A 19,588-nucleotide genomic window follows, 5' to 3' on the forward strand; every position below is an offset into this window, starting at 1 on the left:
TGCATCATTGACTGACTGATGGGTCGAGCAACTTTTAATGTTCTGTGAATTTCTCACTTCTTCCATTTTCATACAGAATTTGCAAAAACAGACTAAATAGTTGCCATGTGGACATGAATAAATGGAAGCAGGGGACCCATAAACACATGACAGATATCAAGGTTAATCAAAATGGTTTCAGCTGTGAATACAATGAATTCGTCCATCTAGCTGCAGTTTCAAGTGGCTACCTGATAAAGATATTGTAGACAGTCATTTCCTATTTAAGCTTATTTTCCTAGTTCTAAAACTGTGCACAAAAATGTTTCTTGGCCTTTGGACACAACTCCTGTTTCATTGTGAGGTAAATTGAGGTAACAAGTTAGCATGATTTAACTAAATTAACAAAAACATTTTTAAATTTGGGTCAAATCTGCAGTTAAACTCAAGGCTCTGAAAATGGATCCATATTCATTTGGGAATACGGTATGTCAATCATTAACTTAGGTACAGGAACAGGGGCACGCCTTAAACACACAGAGATGATACCCCCAACCTATTTCCTCTGCCCCACACACCACAATGCCATCCCAGACGATCCACCTCAACTTCATTAACCACATGTCACATAATTCTTCATTAACTTGCTAAAACTCACAATGTTCCATGGATGGCATGATCCTTGTACATGAAAGTTTATGCACAACAACAATGCATGTTTTGTTTTGGTTTTTTTTTTGTATAAATGCAAATATTTACAAGTGCGGGCTTTGAATTAAGCATCTTGAGAACACACTTTGAACTGAAAAACACCAGAGCCAGTTGAGTTACACTCCTGTCTAAGAATTTCCACATCAGAGAAGCTACATCTGCACATTTTTTCTTTTTTTAAAGGAGGCAGTTCCAACTGAAATCTTGGTGGTCTAGTTGCACTTATGGGACCAGGCTGAGAGATTTGGAGGAAGTGTGCCGATTTGCATGGGCTGCTTTATTTATCCCACCAGGGAAATTCTCCTTTCATTTTCTGTGCTCTACAAGGGCTTCAGAGGGCAGTGTCAGTTAATAATGACCTCTCTGAGGCTTGGAAAGCATTCACTGTCTTAATTATGGACACGTGAAGGGTGTGGATGCTCACTTATGGAGATTCTTCTGCACAGAGTTGAGGTTAAACAGTGGCCTCCTTCTCACTTTAGGACACCACCCTGATGACTTATGCTCTATGCTACTTGTGGATAATTTGTTTCAAACACAGCCAATCCAAAGGCCACACATATCTTTTGGGACATAAAACTGCTGCAGATTTATGGCTTAAAAAGGACAAAATTAGCGCAAAATAAAATACATCTTAAAAAGACAATGGTAATGTTTTCATTATGAGAATATGGAGCTTTTTATGTTAGTCTATGTTGCACACACCCGTGTAACATATAGAGAAAGTATATTTATAACAGCCTTCCTCACGCTAAGGTCGCATCGCTTACTCCTCATCTCCTCAATGTGTATTTAAGTAATTGGAAAATCCTAGAGAATGTCAGAGGGGTAACAGTATCCAGGCCATGAGAAGAGAGAGCATACAAGGACACAAGTTATTGCACTGAAAATGTTTTTAAACCATGTTAGCTAATCGTTTATTTTGGGCTGATGACAGAGACAGTTATAGAGTTTAGGAAAGCTCCATAACCTGACTGTGACTTAAACAAGCTTTATATGCAGTAAATAAGATATTAATATGCATGCATTAAGTGGGATTACATTAACTCTGCTCAAAACATCTGTTGCAGAAGCGTTTCTGCGTTTACCCAAAATCCAAATAGTGAAAAACCTGGAAATCCTGAAATGACATGTTAAAAGTGAAAAAGTGTAAGCCTAGAAAAGCTCAGTTTTGAGCCTTCCTTTGATAGACATGATGCCTGAAATTACTAGTCAACTAAAGTGGTTTTTTTCTTGTGTGGGCAAGAAAAACTACTTGTAATTGCTGTGAAGGGGAACTACAAAACGGCGTTACACAAGTTACACAAGTAATCAGGTGTGATTATAAAAGTAGAACAAGGGAAAAAGAAAGAATGCACAGAAAAAAAATAAGCAAAGTAAACAGAAGGACTAAAAAAGTGGTGGTTATGAAAAGCAAACACTGAGAAAACAGACTTTGAAGTGCATGTATGGAAATAACTAAGAATTAAAATGCAGAATTAAAACGAGTTCTCTATCTCCAACAAGCTGCACATGCTCCCAACCTTGAATGTCCTGTGCCACTAGTCAAGGTCACTCTTCATCTACAATTCATAGTGCACACATTTAGATAGATTCTGAGCTTTGCTTTTCATTTTGTTTACATTGTCCTCGTTCCTCCACCCCCTCCGCGTTGTGCACTCCTGTGTTTCTAATTGTGCCGGATAGTTTATGATTTGCTGATAGAGTGAGCAGGCGGAGGTCTTGGACGATCACTTGGGACTAAAGCTGCTTTTCAGCTCTCTGGGTTGATTCGTCCCAGCTCTGCTCCCTTCAGATAGCCGAAATATGCCGCTTGGGGCGGGGTGGGGGTTTAAAGTGAGATGTGGGCGGGTGGATGCCACTTGATTTTGCTTCTCACAGTGGCCAAGGCGAAAATTGCTTTACCAAACAAAGGATCTTCCATCTCTTCTGGTAAACCCTGCAAAACTGTCTTTATGGTCTTCTTTAAAAGTTGACTTATGAGGCTACTTTGGGACCAAGTAGAATATCTAAATTAGGAGCATATTCTTCTATAATGCCAGATGAATATGAACCTGAAGCTATAGCTTAAAGATATCAAGATATGGGGCTGTAAAAACACTAGTGTAATACAATGTTTTCAGGGTGTGTGTATCTGCATGTTTAGTAAAGAAAAAAGTAAACAACAAGATGTGAGAAAGAAAAAAGAAAAAGGCAACATTAAGTGAACTTTCTAGAGAGCATATGAGTAATTTTCCTCTTATTTAGCAGTTCATTTAAACACATGCACAAGCTTTCATATGTGGCAAGAACCTCAGATTGTGATCACAGTGTTTGATCACACACTGTAAACACACACATATTTATATTCTAACAGATTGTCCAGTATCGTCTACCTCATGTTCCAGTAGCTCATTTGTCATCACAGCACCCTGGTGTGTGACACAGACCTTGTTTGACCGGGCGACGTCTGAGCCGGCATGTCAGCTTCATTATTTCCACTCATGAGTTGAGCAGTACCACTAAGGGTCTTGCCCAACTGGATGATGTTGCTTTGATTACTATGTAAATACCTGCAGGATCCGAAATTGGGTCATCTATACTTGAGGCAGATGCCAACTGAGCTACCCAGCCGCTAGAAGAACTGGTGAAGGCCTGGACAATGAAAGCAACATAGTGATCGGAGCACTGGGGCCCGTGTCCTCAACACTGGAGAAGTGGCTCCAACAGATACCTGGTGAAAGATCGGACATTTCCGTCCAGAAAAGCACAGTCCTAGGAACAGCTAAGATACTGCGGAGGACCCTCAAGCTCCCATATATATATATACACATACACACACACACACACACACACATATATGTACACACACACACTGAATCCTGTGTGAATGCGTGTGGCACAGATTTACTGTACTCCTACTTTGGGTAAGAGGCAGATCTTTATCAATGGTATGTCCGTCTCATTAAAATGAATGTCAGATGATATAAAGGGAGGTGGAATACATCAAAGAGGTCTGCAGGGAGCGGAGTTAAATCTGGGTTTAAACTCACTACAACCCATTTGTGTCAGAGATTTCACGAGGAGCGCTCACAGAAATCTCAAAATAATTTCTTAAAGAAAGCTGAAAAGATTGAAATGATCCATTTAACGACACACATGCTCCCATTTTGTGTTTTTATATATAACAAACCACGCGCTTTTAGGATTTTTCAGAATTTTGAACAAAGTAGCTGCCAATCTGTGCCTATGGAGCCCTCCAGTGTTTTAGTAATCTGAAATAACTTGAGACAATCCATTGAGATGCAACAGCGACAGAGTACCTATGGCTCAGTCCTGACCTATATTCCACTTTATAAACCCACTCATATCAGCACTGTGTAAAACCACTGGCTACTAATTGCTTTCACATTACAGAGCCGGGTGGATCTTGGTGGCTTTCCAAGACCACCAACACAGGACACAGGGTGTGCACATTTGCACATGCATACCACCCGTCACACTGCCTTCTTTACTCTGTATGCTCAGGCTGATGGTAGACGTGTATCTACAATGTAATCAGCAGCAAAAAAAAAACCCCCAAAAAAACCCCAACGTATTTGCTATTTCTTTGAAAATTAGGAAATTGTGTTTTATTTTGTCCAAATTTTAGATATAAAAAATAAATCTTGAATTAATTAAAGATGAATAATCTTTGTATTAAGTACAAACAGTGTTTACTGAGCATTTCTCAACAAATACAACACAACAGAGCGACCAAGCTCATGCAAAGCCCAGAGTGTGTTCCTAAACACATTTACAAGCTTACACAGTATCTCGTTAGTAATGGGTTGTTTGTGCAAATTAAACATAGAGGCTAGTGGGCAGGAAATTTGTTCCTTCCTTACATAATCTTACAGGTCTCGAGCTAACACGGAGGCAGAGTAAACATGTGATTCAACTGGGGTTTTAACGTTAAACTTTTCTTATCTCACAGTGCAGCACAAACAAATTGTGTTGCCCCCCCCCCAAACAATCTGTGCTTATATCATGCAGTCTATGTCCTAAAATCTTTCATCTATTATAACTCTCATTTTGGTCTGAAGTCCCGTCACACAACGGTCACTTGACTGGCAACAGAACACTGTTTGCATGACACCAAGTGAACTGAAAAGTGCCAATTGTTTGTAACAGCCAGAAATGATATAATGAAGTCTGCTGCTTGGAAATGTCTTAATTTTAGTATGCTAAAAATATTTACTCACATGCATGCATGCCAAAAAAAAAAAAAAAAAAAAACATATCGGGGACAAAGGACAATGTCCACTGCTGCTCCAGGCCATCATGTGGAGCTTGAGCTGACCAGCTGGCTGGAGTTAAATCAGGTTTAAATTAAAGAGTAAACGAACTAACAACAGCAGAGGGTGCAAAGCGAGGGCAGCTGGGGACAATGGGTCACCCTGTCTGGTTGAGGACACAAACAACTGAAGAAATGACAATAACACAATGCTTTGGAGAGGCTGCTGAGGATGAGGAAGAACAAAGAGACATTAAGACGAAGAGTAACAGGAAGAAATGGAGAAGTTAAAAAATGAAACTGTTGTTTTGCTAAACTCTACCTTAAATCTTGGCCATGAGAGGACAGTAGCTTAAATTGGTAAACCCTACCAGGAGTGGAAACTTCTGACTGGATCCTTTTGCTTAAAACTCTCATTCAGTCATGAATCACAACAACAATCTTTCTCGTTCCAAATTACTAGCATCGCTTCATTTTCAGTCAGCGGGTCCACGGTTTGGTAGGCTCAACATCTCAAATGAGCATGTCAGAGATAATAGATGGAAACCGCACACACAAAGCGGGGATTTCTTTTTCCTCTTGCAGCAGTGTGCATATACAGAGACAGGCCACGGCATTGTTGCAAAACATCATTGCACACTGCATGCAACAGCATAAACAGTTGTACATGTCAATGAAAAGCTCAATAAATACTCTATTTAAGTGCACTGGGACTGTGGCTAAATGTCTGGAAAGATGTTGAAACGGTGCCATCGCTCCTTTCCTCCAATTATGGCTGTAATGACATGACAGGTTTTATGTTCTACTAAAGATTAGTGTGGGACAGTGAAATGCTGGGAATCTATTTTCTACTGCTAGGAAACAACGTCGGTATGCATTGCTCAACAAATCCAAATTTAACCCTATAAAAGTTGCTTCTTAGCAGGAGTGAATTTGATTCAGATTTCAACGCTATGAACATTTTTCTTTCCAGATCATGTGATATTTGATTAAAAAAGGCCTTAACGGGGCACATAAAGAAGGCAAAAAACACATATGTTGGTACAAAATCAAGAAATATGAGGAGATAGAAAGATGAGATGTAATGAGCTCTTGTGGGTAAAGCTTAGCATTGCAGAAGCAGCCATGGAGAGGTTGAACAAACACGCAGAGGAATCACGCGGGTCTAAGCCTCTTATATAGGCCCCTCAGAGGAGAAGATCATTGACTTCTGATAGAGGGAGCAAGGTCAGGAGTTGTTAAAGATAGAGAGACTGCAAGTCCTTGATAAATGAGAGACCCTTTGCACACAGACGAAATGAACAAGTCAGCTCTTCAAGCATTTCAACCGATAAGTCTAGCTGAGAGTTAATTCAAGCCGGCTGTCAGTCAAATACTTCTAGGAAAATATTTTCTCATCTCAATAACATTCGTAGCCTTCTCAGTTTTCTATGCGCTGAGCCAGGTCCATCACAGCCCTAAATCACCTCCTCAGACTATCAATCTTTTCATCCCTTTCTGAAAAAAATACTATCTGACCTCTTATACTCTATGAACCTCATCCTCTCTCCCTCCCCAGGTCCCCCCTCTCCTGCTGGAAGTCGCAGGGCAATGTAGTTTCATTTCCTGCCCTGCTGAAATCAATGGCCTCTGAGGGGAGGAGGGAAGGGGGAGTTAAGACTGAGACAGATATATCGAGAGACAGGAAAATAAGATTTAGGTGTGAGAGGACTGCTGGCATGCAAAACGTAATCGTACCACCAACTAAATTTAAACTAGGGTTGGGTCCAACTCGGTGTCAGCTTTGATAAACATCTATAAAATAACTAAAGTTAAAATTTGAAAAGCAGGAGGGTTGCTTTAAAGAGCAAACTCAATTTTTCCCTCAACACTGTCCATCAGTTTTTTTTTTTCTCTTCAAATGGAGCAACCCACAAGACAAACGTATGAATTCCTCATCAGGCGTGTCCCAGTTGTTGAGAATCCTTTTATACCAGTTAAATACATAGTTTACCTACATGAGCAAAAGTATTGAGTGGGATGCAGAAGTTAAGATGATAGCACCAACTTTATCACAGTCACGAAAGGCAAGTTCTTGCTCTATAACTGTTTCATATCCCTTCATTGCCATTCCAGAAAATTTCACCACTAAAACCCACAGCTACTCAAACCTCTGCTTAACCCATCTGGAGAATCAGTAGCACAAAACGACTGACTGCATCCTTCCATCTTTTCATCCACTTGCCTCTGTTTAAAACAGATCATAACAGTACATCACTAACGTTGCCTTATGCTGGTGAGACCATCAAACCAAAACCCATTTGTGAGCGAATGTGCCAACAGGGAGACAACTATCCATCAAGATTGTTGGTATGCGTTTATGTTAACTTAATGTCCATAAACAGAAGGGCACAGAATCTATTTTACTGGCTTAAATGATGAGCTGTTTTCACTTGAAGATGATAAAAAATTACCAATACTTAATTACATGAGAGAATAACTGTAGAATATCCTTTTTCTCTTATTCTTTATTTCTTGGCCAAGTAAAATAGTTAACACCCTCCAATGTAACCATAGCAACCATGCATACAACTGCCTTTTCTGCTGCACTTTATTTACTACAAGCTAAGTACCACTGGACCACAAGTACCACAAGCCAATACTTGGCTTGATACCAATTTTTACATTCCGGGTGTTTTCAACATTAATTAGTTGATGGATCATTAGGGGTGGGAAAATCGAATAAAAAAACTGAATATCAGGATTTTTTGCTTCACAATTTTAAAATTTATATTTTTGTGAAAAACTTTTTTTTTTTCCAAGTTGATAAAAAGCAATCCATATTTAGTCATTTTTATTGTTTTTATTGATCTTTTTACATGTCTTCTTGGACATTATAACAGCAGAAGGATGGTCTGGCTACTCTGTTGTTTTTTTCTAATTGAAATCAAGAAAAATGATGAGCAAAAAATTATTTCATACATTTTTTTTGTTATTAATCTACGAAAATTAGCAATATCAAAGTATTGTGAAAATTGCAATTTAAATCGAATCGGGACAAAAGCATATTGTCACAGCTCTACAGATCATTCAGAAAAACACTTAGAAACTCAGACTACCACATATACAGCAGAGTCTTGAACAAATACTATGGAAGACCTTTAAATTGTTTGGTGTGTGTGTGTGTGTGTGTGTGTGTGTGTGTGTGAGCTGCTACTGACCGCACATCTCTAAACATTTTTCCTTCTTAAACCATCACCAAATCTGATTGATTTCTAGTGCTGAAGAAATCGGAGACCAAGCCAGCAGTGGTTTGGTAGATGAACCAACGCTACTTCAGAAATACAGAGAGATCTTTAACTCAAGGTTCCTTGGTCACTGTGGTCAACGGAGGATTAGAATGGATGGAAAGGGATTTTCCATTCCAGTTCCCCTCCGTGCCCTTTCATATTTATGCTACATCACTGTTTAAGTTGCGGCTGTTCGTTCTCATTGTAATGTTGATTATGCTACTGTTAACGGGCATATTGGACATTTAAAGGGTTTGTTTATTTAAATCATGCTGGCAAACTGGAGCGCTGCTGTTTCTACATGGTTTACCTCTGTCACTAGCACTTGAGACGCTGTTCCTCAGGCTTATGTGAAAGATCTGAGATCAACAGGATCACACCACCAGCTCAAAGCAGCTCGCTAAAGTCCTTTGTGTGATTCAAGTGGTTGAGTAAATAGTGGCTGCTGGTGTGAGTGGGGTGTTTGGATAGAGAACAATGTCACAAAGGCTTTGATTGCTCAAACACACGAAGGCTATGCCTGCACAGATGCCGATCATCTACACTAAACAAATACCTCTTAAAAGTGCATTATTCTACCTTTATTGAAATTTTAAGACCTGCAGTGTTTTTTTGCACTCTTCTTATCAATAAATGTAAATCAGGAATTTTTCCAGTGAATGCATGCTTTGTGTAGCTGAAACAAGCCAAAGTATTTTCTATCTGAAAAAGATTTAAAGTTAAAACAACTTGCCTTAACTATAAGCATTAAAATTTTGAAAAAGGCGTTCAGTTTTTTCTGTTGCCTCTTGTTTCATGCCAGAATACCACTCATGTTTATCCCTTAAACAGATACTGCTGAGTCTTCATATGACCAGTCATGTGTGCAAAATGTTTGCAACATTACAACAAATTCCAAAATTGTTTTTTTTTTTTATCTCCCGTGATGTGAAGGAAAATGCCAAGAGTAAAACGCTTCATACAAATTTTCTTCTTTATTTTTAATTTTTGTTAAACCTGCTGGAAAAATGTCCTTGCAATTGAACACTTCGAAGGCCCTTTCACACTTCACATTTTTAAGTGCAAATAAAATTACTTGTGTCAGCACAGATGCATAGGAGTGTGCAGCATTGCCAGATTTCAAGCGAATGGAGCTGAAGCACTTCTTTCACTGGTGAGCCTGTGTGTTGCAGTAGGAACAAATGCCTTAACATTGCTACAAAAAATGCTTTACCTGTTCCTAAATTCAGTAAACTACTTCTGCTAATCTTTGCTGACCTGCAGCTTCCTTATGCACATGCAGAAACTGAAAACTGGGGGAATGTTTTGGTTCCTTTCAAAAAAGAAAGAAACTGTGGGCTGACACAAGTAGCTTAACAGCTGTCAAATGCCAAACTTAAATGTGCATTACAATATCTTGACATAGTCACACAATCTTGATAATATAAAATGATAAAGCAGACCATTATTGTACACTTTTGAGTTTAAAAGATAAAAAAAAAAAACTGCTTCTTAAACATTTGAATCTCTTACTAAAAAATATAGAAATAAAAAAGGGTTTAGGCAGTCTCAATATTAGCATTATTTTAGCATAACTCTAAACTCTGTTTAGTGTTTAGTGCAAGCAGCTTTATTAAGCCGGCAGCTTTAAATTAAAGCCTATTTGAAGGAACTAATCCTCAAAAGGCAGAATTTCTCAACTTCAGCCTACAACAGGATTAAACGCTAGTCTCTGTAGCAACTAAATGTAATTACAAAGCAATAAAAGACTAAAAACGATCAAACAATTCCCTTTGAAACCTACCATATGGCTACATGAGAAGGTGAACAACATAAACTAATGTTAATCCCTGACAAGCAAATCAGAAACATATACGTGTTCAAAGAGGAAGAACACAGTTAATTCACTCTGAACACAAATCATTAGATGCCCCGTAAACTTCAATTTCCTGGACTGCAGACATCTCAGCTTTAACTATTCCAATTTCAAGAGGAGTGAATTTCCACATTACACAGTGCTACATGTGTGCTGGTGTGGAAGCATGAGAAAACAAAGACAGAAACCAAAATAAAAGGGGCTGTGAGAGGTGGAACTGAAAGAGTCATTTTCAGAAAACACAACTGAAGAAAATCCATGTGATAATGTTCTATTAATAAATGCAGAGTGATGAGTTTATACAGACGTCTCCGTGGAGCTGATGGTCCAATGCTTCTGCTGCATAACCACAACACCACATTTACCCAAAAAACCGGCGCGCGCACACAGAGTCCCGACAATGTATCGGGGGTGATACTGGAGAAGACAAAATATCCCTCCAACAGTCATCCAAAGGAGTTTGAAACATTCACGTCATACTGACAAGCATCTGCCAGAAGCCTGTATAAGTAGTTATCTTTGTGTCCCTGCAGAGTGCAGGAGCCACTCTGGTTCCAGTTATTGTTGAGTAAACATGAAGGTTTTGCCCAGAGCAGCATGTCAGTCAGACAGTTCCAAGAAGGGCCAAGTGGAAGAGCCAATGAGCAGCCAAAAGCGAATTGTAGACACGGAGAAGGATATAGTCATGTGTGAGAAAAAAAAAAAAGAGAGAGAGAGATGCAGCCAAGACAGTGTGAAAGTAAGGGCAAAAAGGAAAACTGGGAGACAGTGCCAGCATTTGTCTCAGTGTTAGTTTGCCAGCCAGATAAGAGAAGTGCCAAGGAGTTTTCATGCCATGCCCGTGGTGGTGGGGTGACTGAAGGCTTGAGTATTATGAGATTCCACAGAGCTGAAGGTTGTTCTGTGTGAACCACTGAAAACACACCTTTCATCATTTGTACTCATGAATGGCCTGAACAGATGTTGAATAAAAAAGAAAAACAATCAAATTAACACGGATGGATGTCCTTTCATAACTTTATAGGTCTGAGAGTTTGTTGTGTGCCTTGCAAAAGACGTTGCAAATGTATTAATAATGAGTTGCACTTGATTAACTTTGAAAACTGGATAAACATTTTAATTCTATAAAGCAAAAATTAGACAAAGTGGCATAACACCGTAATAATACTGATATAAGGAAAAAGCATTTTGTGGAAAATAAATACTAAACTATTTTTGGCAGAGAAGCTCATAAAGTTTGAGGTATTTAATACCTTGTAGGAAGAGTGGTGCTGTACAAAGACCTATTTGTTGGTGAACGGCAATCTGCCCGTCTGCTTGCAGGGGGAGTTTCGAAGGTCCTTAATGCTATGCAAACAAGGTTAAAAAGATTTACTCTGACACATACAGGGAAATTTTAAAAAGCCATGTTTTATGCAAACTCTGTTAAAAGAAATGCAGTATGATCTCCATTTATCAAACTGGGGCAAAGTTAGCAGTGGTAGACAATAACAAAAGCAGTAATTTGATCAAACTCCTATAAGTGAGCTCAGTGACATCCAGAGCTTTGTAAGTTTGTGTTATTCCCTGCAGTCCTCAATATTAAACAGTGCCAAGTCCGTATGGGAAATTGATATGCAGTATGTGTGGCTTATTCCATTAGACTCATTAAAGTGTCACTTTGTCATCAGCACACTCTCGCACTTTCAGCTTGCCTTACAACGGCAGCAATGGGCTCATTGTGTTGTGTTTATAAAGTACAGCAGAGAACATTTTTTATGTGGCAGGAGCAATTTGTCTTCCAGGCAGCAGTCGAGACCCATCAACACAGAAAGTATAGAAAGGAACATATAGAAAGCTTTTCAATTTCGAGAAGGTCTTAAACACTACAAGTCAATCAATGGAAAGACCAAAGTATCAATGTACTATGATGTACCAATGAGGAAAATAACACGTCCTTTCTGCAGCTTCTTGGTCCAGACTCATGCTCAAGTGTCCTCTCGCCATCCACATACTGGCTTGTCAACATTTAAACTTTGTGTTTTGTATCTTTTCTTACATCTAAATCCAGCATTTCCATGGAAATAGGCATTTACAGGTCATTTTCCTCTCTCAAACAAATTGACCTTTTGAGCAGACAGTAAATTGCAGGAAAGAGGTTTTCGCGCATGGCTACAGTTTGCAGTGGCAGAAACTTTATCAAATGTCTCCAACAAGGTTCTGCACTTAGTTTGATTAAACACTGCCTCTCCAAGGAACTCTGACCGCAAAAGAAGGTAACAAGTATGCCTCTGCAGAATTCGATTAATGGAAATAACAGCATTTCTCTGCCAGTATTACGCAAATGCTGGAAATTTACACTTCTTGCCATTCAGAGAGGCTGCTGTCTTACTTGGCAGACGGTAGAGTAACACTTAAATATGGTTGTCCCTTCAAAAGCTGCTGACGGCATGTTTGTGGGCCAAGACCAGCAAAATCCAATCACAAACAAGAAAACCTTTTTTTTTCTCCTTAATCTCTAATTTACATTATTAGTAGTAATTAGAGAGGTATTCATGTTTAGGAAACAAAATAAAAACCAAACAGAAAGGTGGTTGAGGTGGAAAAAGTGACACTAGTCTGAAAACAAAATGAAAGAGAAGACCTGAGATCTTAATATACTAAAGCTATACATCGGTTAAACAAGTAGCAGACAGTTTCTTTCAAAACAGTTTTCCCTGTGGCAACACTTAGGCAAAAGGAGCCTTGGCAAACACATGTGCCTAATAATGGATGGGAAGTATGTAATTGCCAGAGCACGATGTATAGTTTACACACCAATGTTTTAAATCAGTGACATAAAACAGAGTCGGAGCATTTGATTTATGGCTACGTGCTGAATACATTAACGTCGAGGATTTTCTTCCCATTTCACACCCTTAAAATGGAGTCAAGTTGTCTCACAAAGAAAAAAAATTTAAATTTTCTCCCCAGAAAAAACTATACATCTGTTTCACACATATAGCTCCTGCCACATTCTTCTGTGTCTGCCAAAAGCTTTTAGGGATGCACAGCACTTGATGCCTGAATTACTGTGGTGTGTGCGCACTGTGAAGAGTGGGAGTGGAAGTTTTAAACAGACCAAAGTCATCTGTCTGAAAGAGATGTACCACTCACACCATGACAAAGCCCAACATTTCCCAGAACATCTGGAGAAAATAATAATATGAAAAACATACAAACATAAAAGGAGAAATTTGCAGGAATACTGTAACAATGAAAATTCCCAAAAGCCACGAGATGTTACACTATAATGTAAAGATGCTTTTAAAAAAAAAAGCAGACATTTATTATAATATCTTTCATCTGTTTAGATCTGCTTTTTACATTGGATTTTAAAAACATGTGGGGATAACTAGACAGAGCAGGGGAAACGTAGTCACAGGCAGAGCTGGACAAGCTTCTACATGGTCTGAAAGATCAAGAGGTTTTTTTTCTCCCAGAGGTGAAGTGTCTTCATTGTCAACAGTGTGTCTTATTGAGATCTGTACAGTGGCAGTTCCACATAACATGATTTATGGCCTTTCTGAGTATTATTAAAGGGCTAAATGCTATTTTAAGAAGACTTCCCATAGTTGCTGCCCTGCAGCGGACCTTATGTTCAGAGGTGAAGGTCCTGCGCTCAGGAACACTTTCACAGTTTATGTAGAAATGTCACAATGCAAAAAAAAAAAAAAAAAAAAATTGTCATTACTTTATTTTTTATGAATGACTCACAGATTATTACTTAACTAAAGGGCAGTGGCCGACAGAGGCATGATTGTGACTGTTTTGAAAATATACTGCACCTAGCTTCTGTTTACATAAAGAGCACCAGTGCTGCTCTGAGAGTTCTCTACTGTCAGCCGAAATCTGATTTCCATGCTGCAAAACATGAGTTCAACATCAGGTTGACTGATTAAGGATCAACCGATGTGGCAGAGCTGGACTCATGTTGAGAAGCGAGAAAAAAATTAATAACTGCAGACATGCAAACCTTTGTGAGCACTGTGTTTTTCTTTTTACACTTGTCTCTCTAGTTGTTAGCAAAGGCGTGAAAATTCCCCAAAGTGTTGACAGCTGTGAAATCAAGCATTGTTTTAAAGAATAAAATCTCATGATCTGTTCCACAGAATTCCATCCATGTCTAGATTTGCTCCTGGACACTTGATTTTAACACCCCTGTTTTGAAGAACTATCTCAAAGGTATAACATGGCACAAAGTCAGGTCATGCAGTCGACAAACAAATGCAACACAAATTCCTACCATAACCTTCTTGCCAACTTTAATCGCATTTTCCATGAGGATTTAAGGGTAGAAAAGAGAATTATCTTTAAGAATGCATAAAAATCCCCAAAAAAGAAATGGACAGGCTTGTAAAAAGATTTTTTTTTCTTTTTTATCATTTATCTATGCATCTGTTTCTCTTTCAACAACTTTCCTATGGTGTGGCTAAGGAAACCCTGATTGCTCCTGGAAATGCTGGAATTCAAACTACAGTGACAGACCTGTGACCTCTGACCTCTGGCTGGAAGTTTTTCAGACTGACCTGCAAACCAGACAGCAGCAAATAAAAACAGATAACAAAGCCCTTTAGGTTTTACTTAGCAGCTGCCAGAGTACAACCGTATTACGGCTGCTGATCACAGGGTGCTGCGCTTTTCCCCTTTTTACATTTGATTACAGCTGAACCACACTGTTGTTCCTCCCTGACTGTTCCCATTACATTAAGCCGGAGAGCAGACAAAACTTCCAGTGTTTATTACTCTGGAGCTGCTTCACAGGCAGCACGGAAACAGTCAGGTTTCTGGACATAATGAAAACAAAGAGCTTCTTAATTGGTGTCATTTTCTTGCCCATATCAATTAAGTTACAAGTACAGCTGCATCTCTTTCCATGATCCAAATCACTGCCCACACCAGCTGCAGATGGTATCTGAGAGACTGACAGTGACACTTGCTATTCAGAACTTGTATTTTGCAGTGGAAGGGAATGCAAAGCAAATCAGTTGTGCTTCATGACACGAATGTATTAATACGTGAAATGTCATTTTCCAACTGGATGTGACTTCTAAACCATACAGCCAACATGGAAAGGATCTAGTCATTCCTATGCACCAGTTTCTGGCTGTGAAATAGACAGAAATCCACTCTATATTGTATCATTTGGGGGAAGTCAAGATAAGTTTTGTGGATTAACATTCTTCTCTGCCTTGAAAAAGCCCAGAAGTTTCAGAGAGGAAAATTATTGGGGGAAAAAAGCACAATTTGCAGCAAAAAACGTTTCTACATCACAATAAATATCACCCAGATTTAATGGAGGACAGAAGTAATTCAAACAAACCCAGAAAACAAATCTTAGGGAGTTAATCGCGTTATGACTCATCTTGGAGGATTGTTGATACTTTGCTGCTCTAAAATCCAGGACAAAATAATGTAAATGGCTTTCACAAGCAACTTCATGAACAATTCAAATCTAATTCAGACTCATAAATCATACATATATGAGTCCACCTGCTTCATATATCATCTTAAGACTAATAAGGCACATCTACACACACAGGTATGTAAAGGCGAAAGCAATAGACTGACAGGGGGATCATATCAGTTTGAGAAGAGGAAAAAATAAGTCTCCAAGAGGCCACATGGTGATTTACTTTTCAAAAGTTCGTCCACATCTTGCCACTGATGACGTCAACTGAAAAGCAGTAGCCGCGTTGTTTGCCTGTTAAATGAACATTCACGCATCCCTTATCTTTAAGCTGATTTACATTTTTAAGCGGGTGGTAAGGCGCACAATGGCTATCCAACTGACTTGTTAAAACACCCAGATTGCCTGTCAGTGGAGTCAAGTCTCTCCCCATGCCGAGGCTTCAGAATGACAATGGGTCGATAATCTAAAAACCAAAGATCATTTGCATGAGAGAAGAAGTGGAATGATGGCAAACAAATCTGCTTTACACAGAAGCAACCCCAGACTAAAGTTAATGGGATGATCTCAGGAGTGAAAACCAAATAGAGTCGTCTTAAAATATAAACATGTCAAACGAATTTAAATTTATTTACGGAGTAAATTGTGCACCAATTCGAGCACAAAATGAATTTACTGGAAGTCTAGACCTTGAGTTTTCCTCAAGACTGGCACATAGTTGAATGAAGATGAACCACAAGTGAGCACAGCCAATAAAAGTTATCTGGAACTACATGAATGGTTGGTTTCAGAGGAGAGGAAAGGTCTCCGGACTCACCGGACGCACTCAGATCCAGGACACTTTGGAGGAGCAAGGCGATCCACAGCGCGCAGGCTGGACATCTCCACTGACGCTGGTTCACCGCTTTCCGATTTGGATACATTCCTCCAGGCTGTGTGTTAAACTCCTGCTCCGTTTTCACATCCACTTCGAGCAATATTTTATTTCGAGCCTTTTTTTTAAGAAAGAAAAAAAAAAGAATGATCCAAAGATAAGAGCGCTGATAACGTGCGCGCAATTTCGTCCTTTTTCTAGCGTGCGCCGAATCTCTTATGGACAAAAGAATGCGCGAGTCTTGAAGAAAGCTGTATCTGTCTTTTCTTGTTTTCTGCCTCTTTCCCTCCTCTTGAGTCCGGCTCACTTTGCCCCTTCTCTTCTGCTCTCTAAATGAGCGCAGTTCTTCCACAAAACTTCGGTGCAAGATGTGTGGCCACAGGAGCCACATGGCTCTTATAAGACGCGTGTCGCCCCCTTGCGTTCACCACAGGAACTGTCGGAATACAGAGACTTTCTCCTTATTTCGCCAAGTAGTTTAGATGTGGTGGATGTTTTTATAGCCTCCTTTTAGTTAAATTTTTCTACATACTTTTTTTTTTTTTTTTTTTTTTTTTTACTTATTAGGAGTGCACCATACCCCCACCTCACAGACTATTTGGGGACTTTTTTTTTCTTAGCAATCTACAGATCACTTGGCAAAATAATTCTTCAAATAGAAAATAAAGATCACTATTAAAGGAAATGTTTTCCCCATTACATTAAAACGTCGGTTTAATGTAAAGTTGAATCTTTAAGTCTTTTCGGCTCAGACATGTTGTGTTGACGTGGTCATGAAAACACAGGTGTGTTACATGCAGCTGCATTCCATTTAGTGGAGCTTGTGCACGATGCCGTACAAATACAGGCTTGTGCTCATTGTCATCACTTCTTGGGACAAGTGATGGACTCGATTCGACGCTCATTCACTCATTCCTCTTTCTATCAGCAAGTGGAAAGGTCTGCAGTACAAAAAGAATTTTAAAAAATCAATATGCACCTATACTAAACAAATGATGACAATTACTCAAACACAGAAATCATAGAGACTTTTCTGGTCAGGTCATTAAATTTTATTACACAGGCCCTGCTGCATTCCCCAACTTTATTTAGGCCTACTTCAGTCTCTAAATTTGTGAGACACAGACACTCTTGTGACCTGTGACCCATGCAGGGTGTACCATGGCTTTTGCCCATGGCAGCTGGGACAGGCTTTAGCACCCCTACACACTAAATTGTATCAAGCAGGTATGAAACATGATTGGATGCATCATACATTTGTTCAATGGGATTAAAAGTTAACTTTACTCTTAAACAAAGTCAAAGAAGATTTAAAAAAAAAAAAAAAAAAAAAAAAAAAGCATTACAAAAAACTGAAACATATAATCATAAATAAGCTTCCCAGTCCTCTGCAGGGTAATGGACACTTGCTCAGAATGCCTCATACTATGCATAATTTACAAGGCTCAGTATTTACAAGAAGGAAAATATTCCATAATGTGCATAATCTAATAAAATATGGCAATAATTAGTTCAGAGTGTGTGAATAGTGTATTCAGTAGGGCTTTCAGTATGTTCTTTATTGCAGTAATAATTCCATATATTCCTATATGTCTGGTTTCATCTGCACAGTTTTTCATCCAACCATTTTCTTCTGCTTTTCCAGTGTTGAGTTCAGGTGGAATCAGGTTCGGGGGAGGCCCATTCCCCTTCTCCCTGTGATTCTTTCCAGCTCCAAGGTGTTCCCACATCAGGACAGATATATCATCCCTACAGCGAGTTTGTCCTGAGGTTTCTTCTCATTAGGACATGTTTGGAAAACCTTCAACAGGGTGACCAGGGGACATCCTAATCAGAAGCCTGAATCAGCTCATCTGAGCCCTTTCCATACAGAAAAACAGCATTTCAAGTTCCCACCAGGTGCATGCGTGATGATTGAGACGAGTGTTAGAAATGGCTGTCGGGTGTGTGTGCGTGTGTGTCTGTGTGTGTGTGTATACGTTTGAGTGTTTGGAAAGGGCAGGGTTGATGGATTATTCTTTGTAGTGCTTTTATAATGTGTAAAGCACTTTGGATTACATTTTATTGTAGGGAAAGTGCCTTATAAATAAAGTTTGATTTGATTCGATTCGATTCGATTCGATACGATACGATACGATACGATACGATACGATACGATTGGATTGGATTGGATTGGATTGGATTTGATTTGATTTGATTTGATTTGATTCGATGCGATTCGATGTGATTCGATGAGGCACTCACCTAATGTCTCAGGTTGAGCTTGGACACTGTCCAAAGTAAGCTGAATTAAGCTGCTTGTATCCACAATGTCATGCTTTCGGTCATGACCGTGAGGGTTGGAGCATAAACAGGTGGTAAATTGAAAGCTTCCCCTTTCAGCTCAATCTTCATCCATAAATGTGTAGAAACCACCTGCTGACAAAGCCACAGTTTATAAATCTCTCAACCAATCCTACCATCACTGATGAACAAGTTCCTTTGCTACCTCTTCACTTCATGCAGTGACTCATTCCCAACCTTGGGGGAGCCCTCCACCCATCCAAGCACCATGGCATCAGACCGAGAGTCGCCGATTTTCATTCTGACCACTTCACACTCATCTACGACCCACTCCAGTGGATGCTGAAAATCTTGGCCTGAGGAAGCAAACAGAACCACCAGACACCCTCCTCTCACTGACTGTTTAGACATCCTATCCATTAAAACCACCAACAGGACCAGTGAAAACGATCTTCTCAATTCAAATATGCACTTTGAACAAGTTGAACTTTGATCGAAAAGATGCACACAACCCTGTACTCTCATCGCATCCCCAAAATCTGCTCACACCCCTCTAGGTAACTCCATCATTGCCCACATGGACATTAAAGTCCCTCAATAGAACAATGGAATCCCTAAGTGCCACCCCTTCTGGGACACCACCCAGGGATTTACAGAAGGTACTCTGAGCTGCTGCGTTGTGCAGCACAAATTACAGTCAGAGCCTATCGTCCATCAACTTGCAGCTGCAGGAAGGCAACCATCTTGCTTACGGAGGAGAATTTCCATACTAGTGCTCATCCAGGGGATTGTGAGGGGACCCACACCCACCCGACCCCTCAACCCCTCAGCAACTCTTAAGTAAGAGAGTTTAGTCGCTCAGGAGTTTGTTTCCAGAACCCACAATGTGTGAGGTGATTCAGATTATAAGTAGTTTGTACCACACATCAACACA

The 19,588-nt window shown here is 39.5% G+C and overlaps 1 protein-coding gene across 1 annotated transcript in view; it reads right to left on the reverse strand.

Moving 5' to 3' along the window:
• Nucleotides 1-16,420, reverse strand: part of ror1 (receptor tyrosine kinase-like orphan receptor 1) — a gene marked incomplete at both ends in the record, with an annotated part of 123,310 nt that extends 106,890 nt beyond the window's left edge. Inside the window, one exon of the mRNA XM_079245760.1 lies at nucleotides 16,315-16,420. Within this exon, the coding sequence (XP_079101886.1) occupies nucleotides 16,315-16,420 (106 nt within the window). The remainder of the gene's footprint in view (nucleotides 1-16,314) is intronic.
• Between the last annotated feature and the right edge of the window lie 3,168 nt (nucleotides 16,421-19,588).

Source organism: Telmatherina bonti (genome assembly GCF_933228915.1).
Source record: "Telmatherina bonti genome assembly, chromosome: 8".
NCBI classification, from domain to species: Eukaryota; Metazoa; Chordata; class Actinopteri; order Atheriniformes; family Telmatherinidae; genus Telmatherina; species Telmatherina bonti.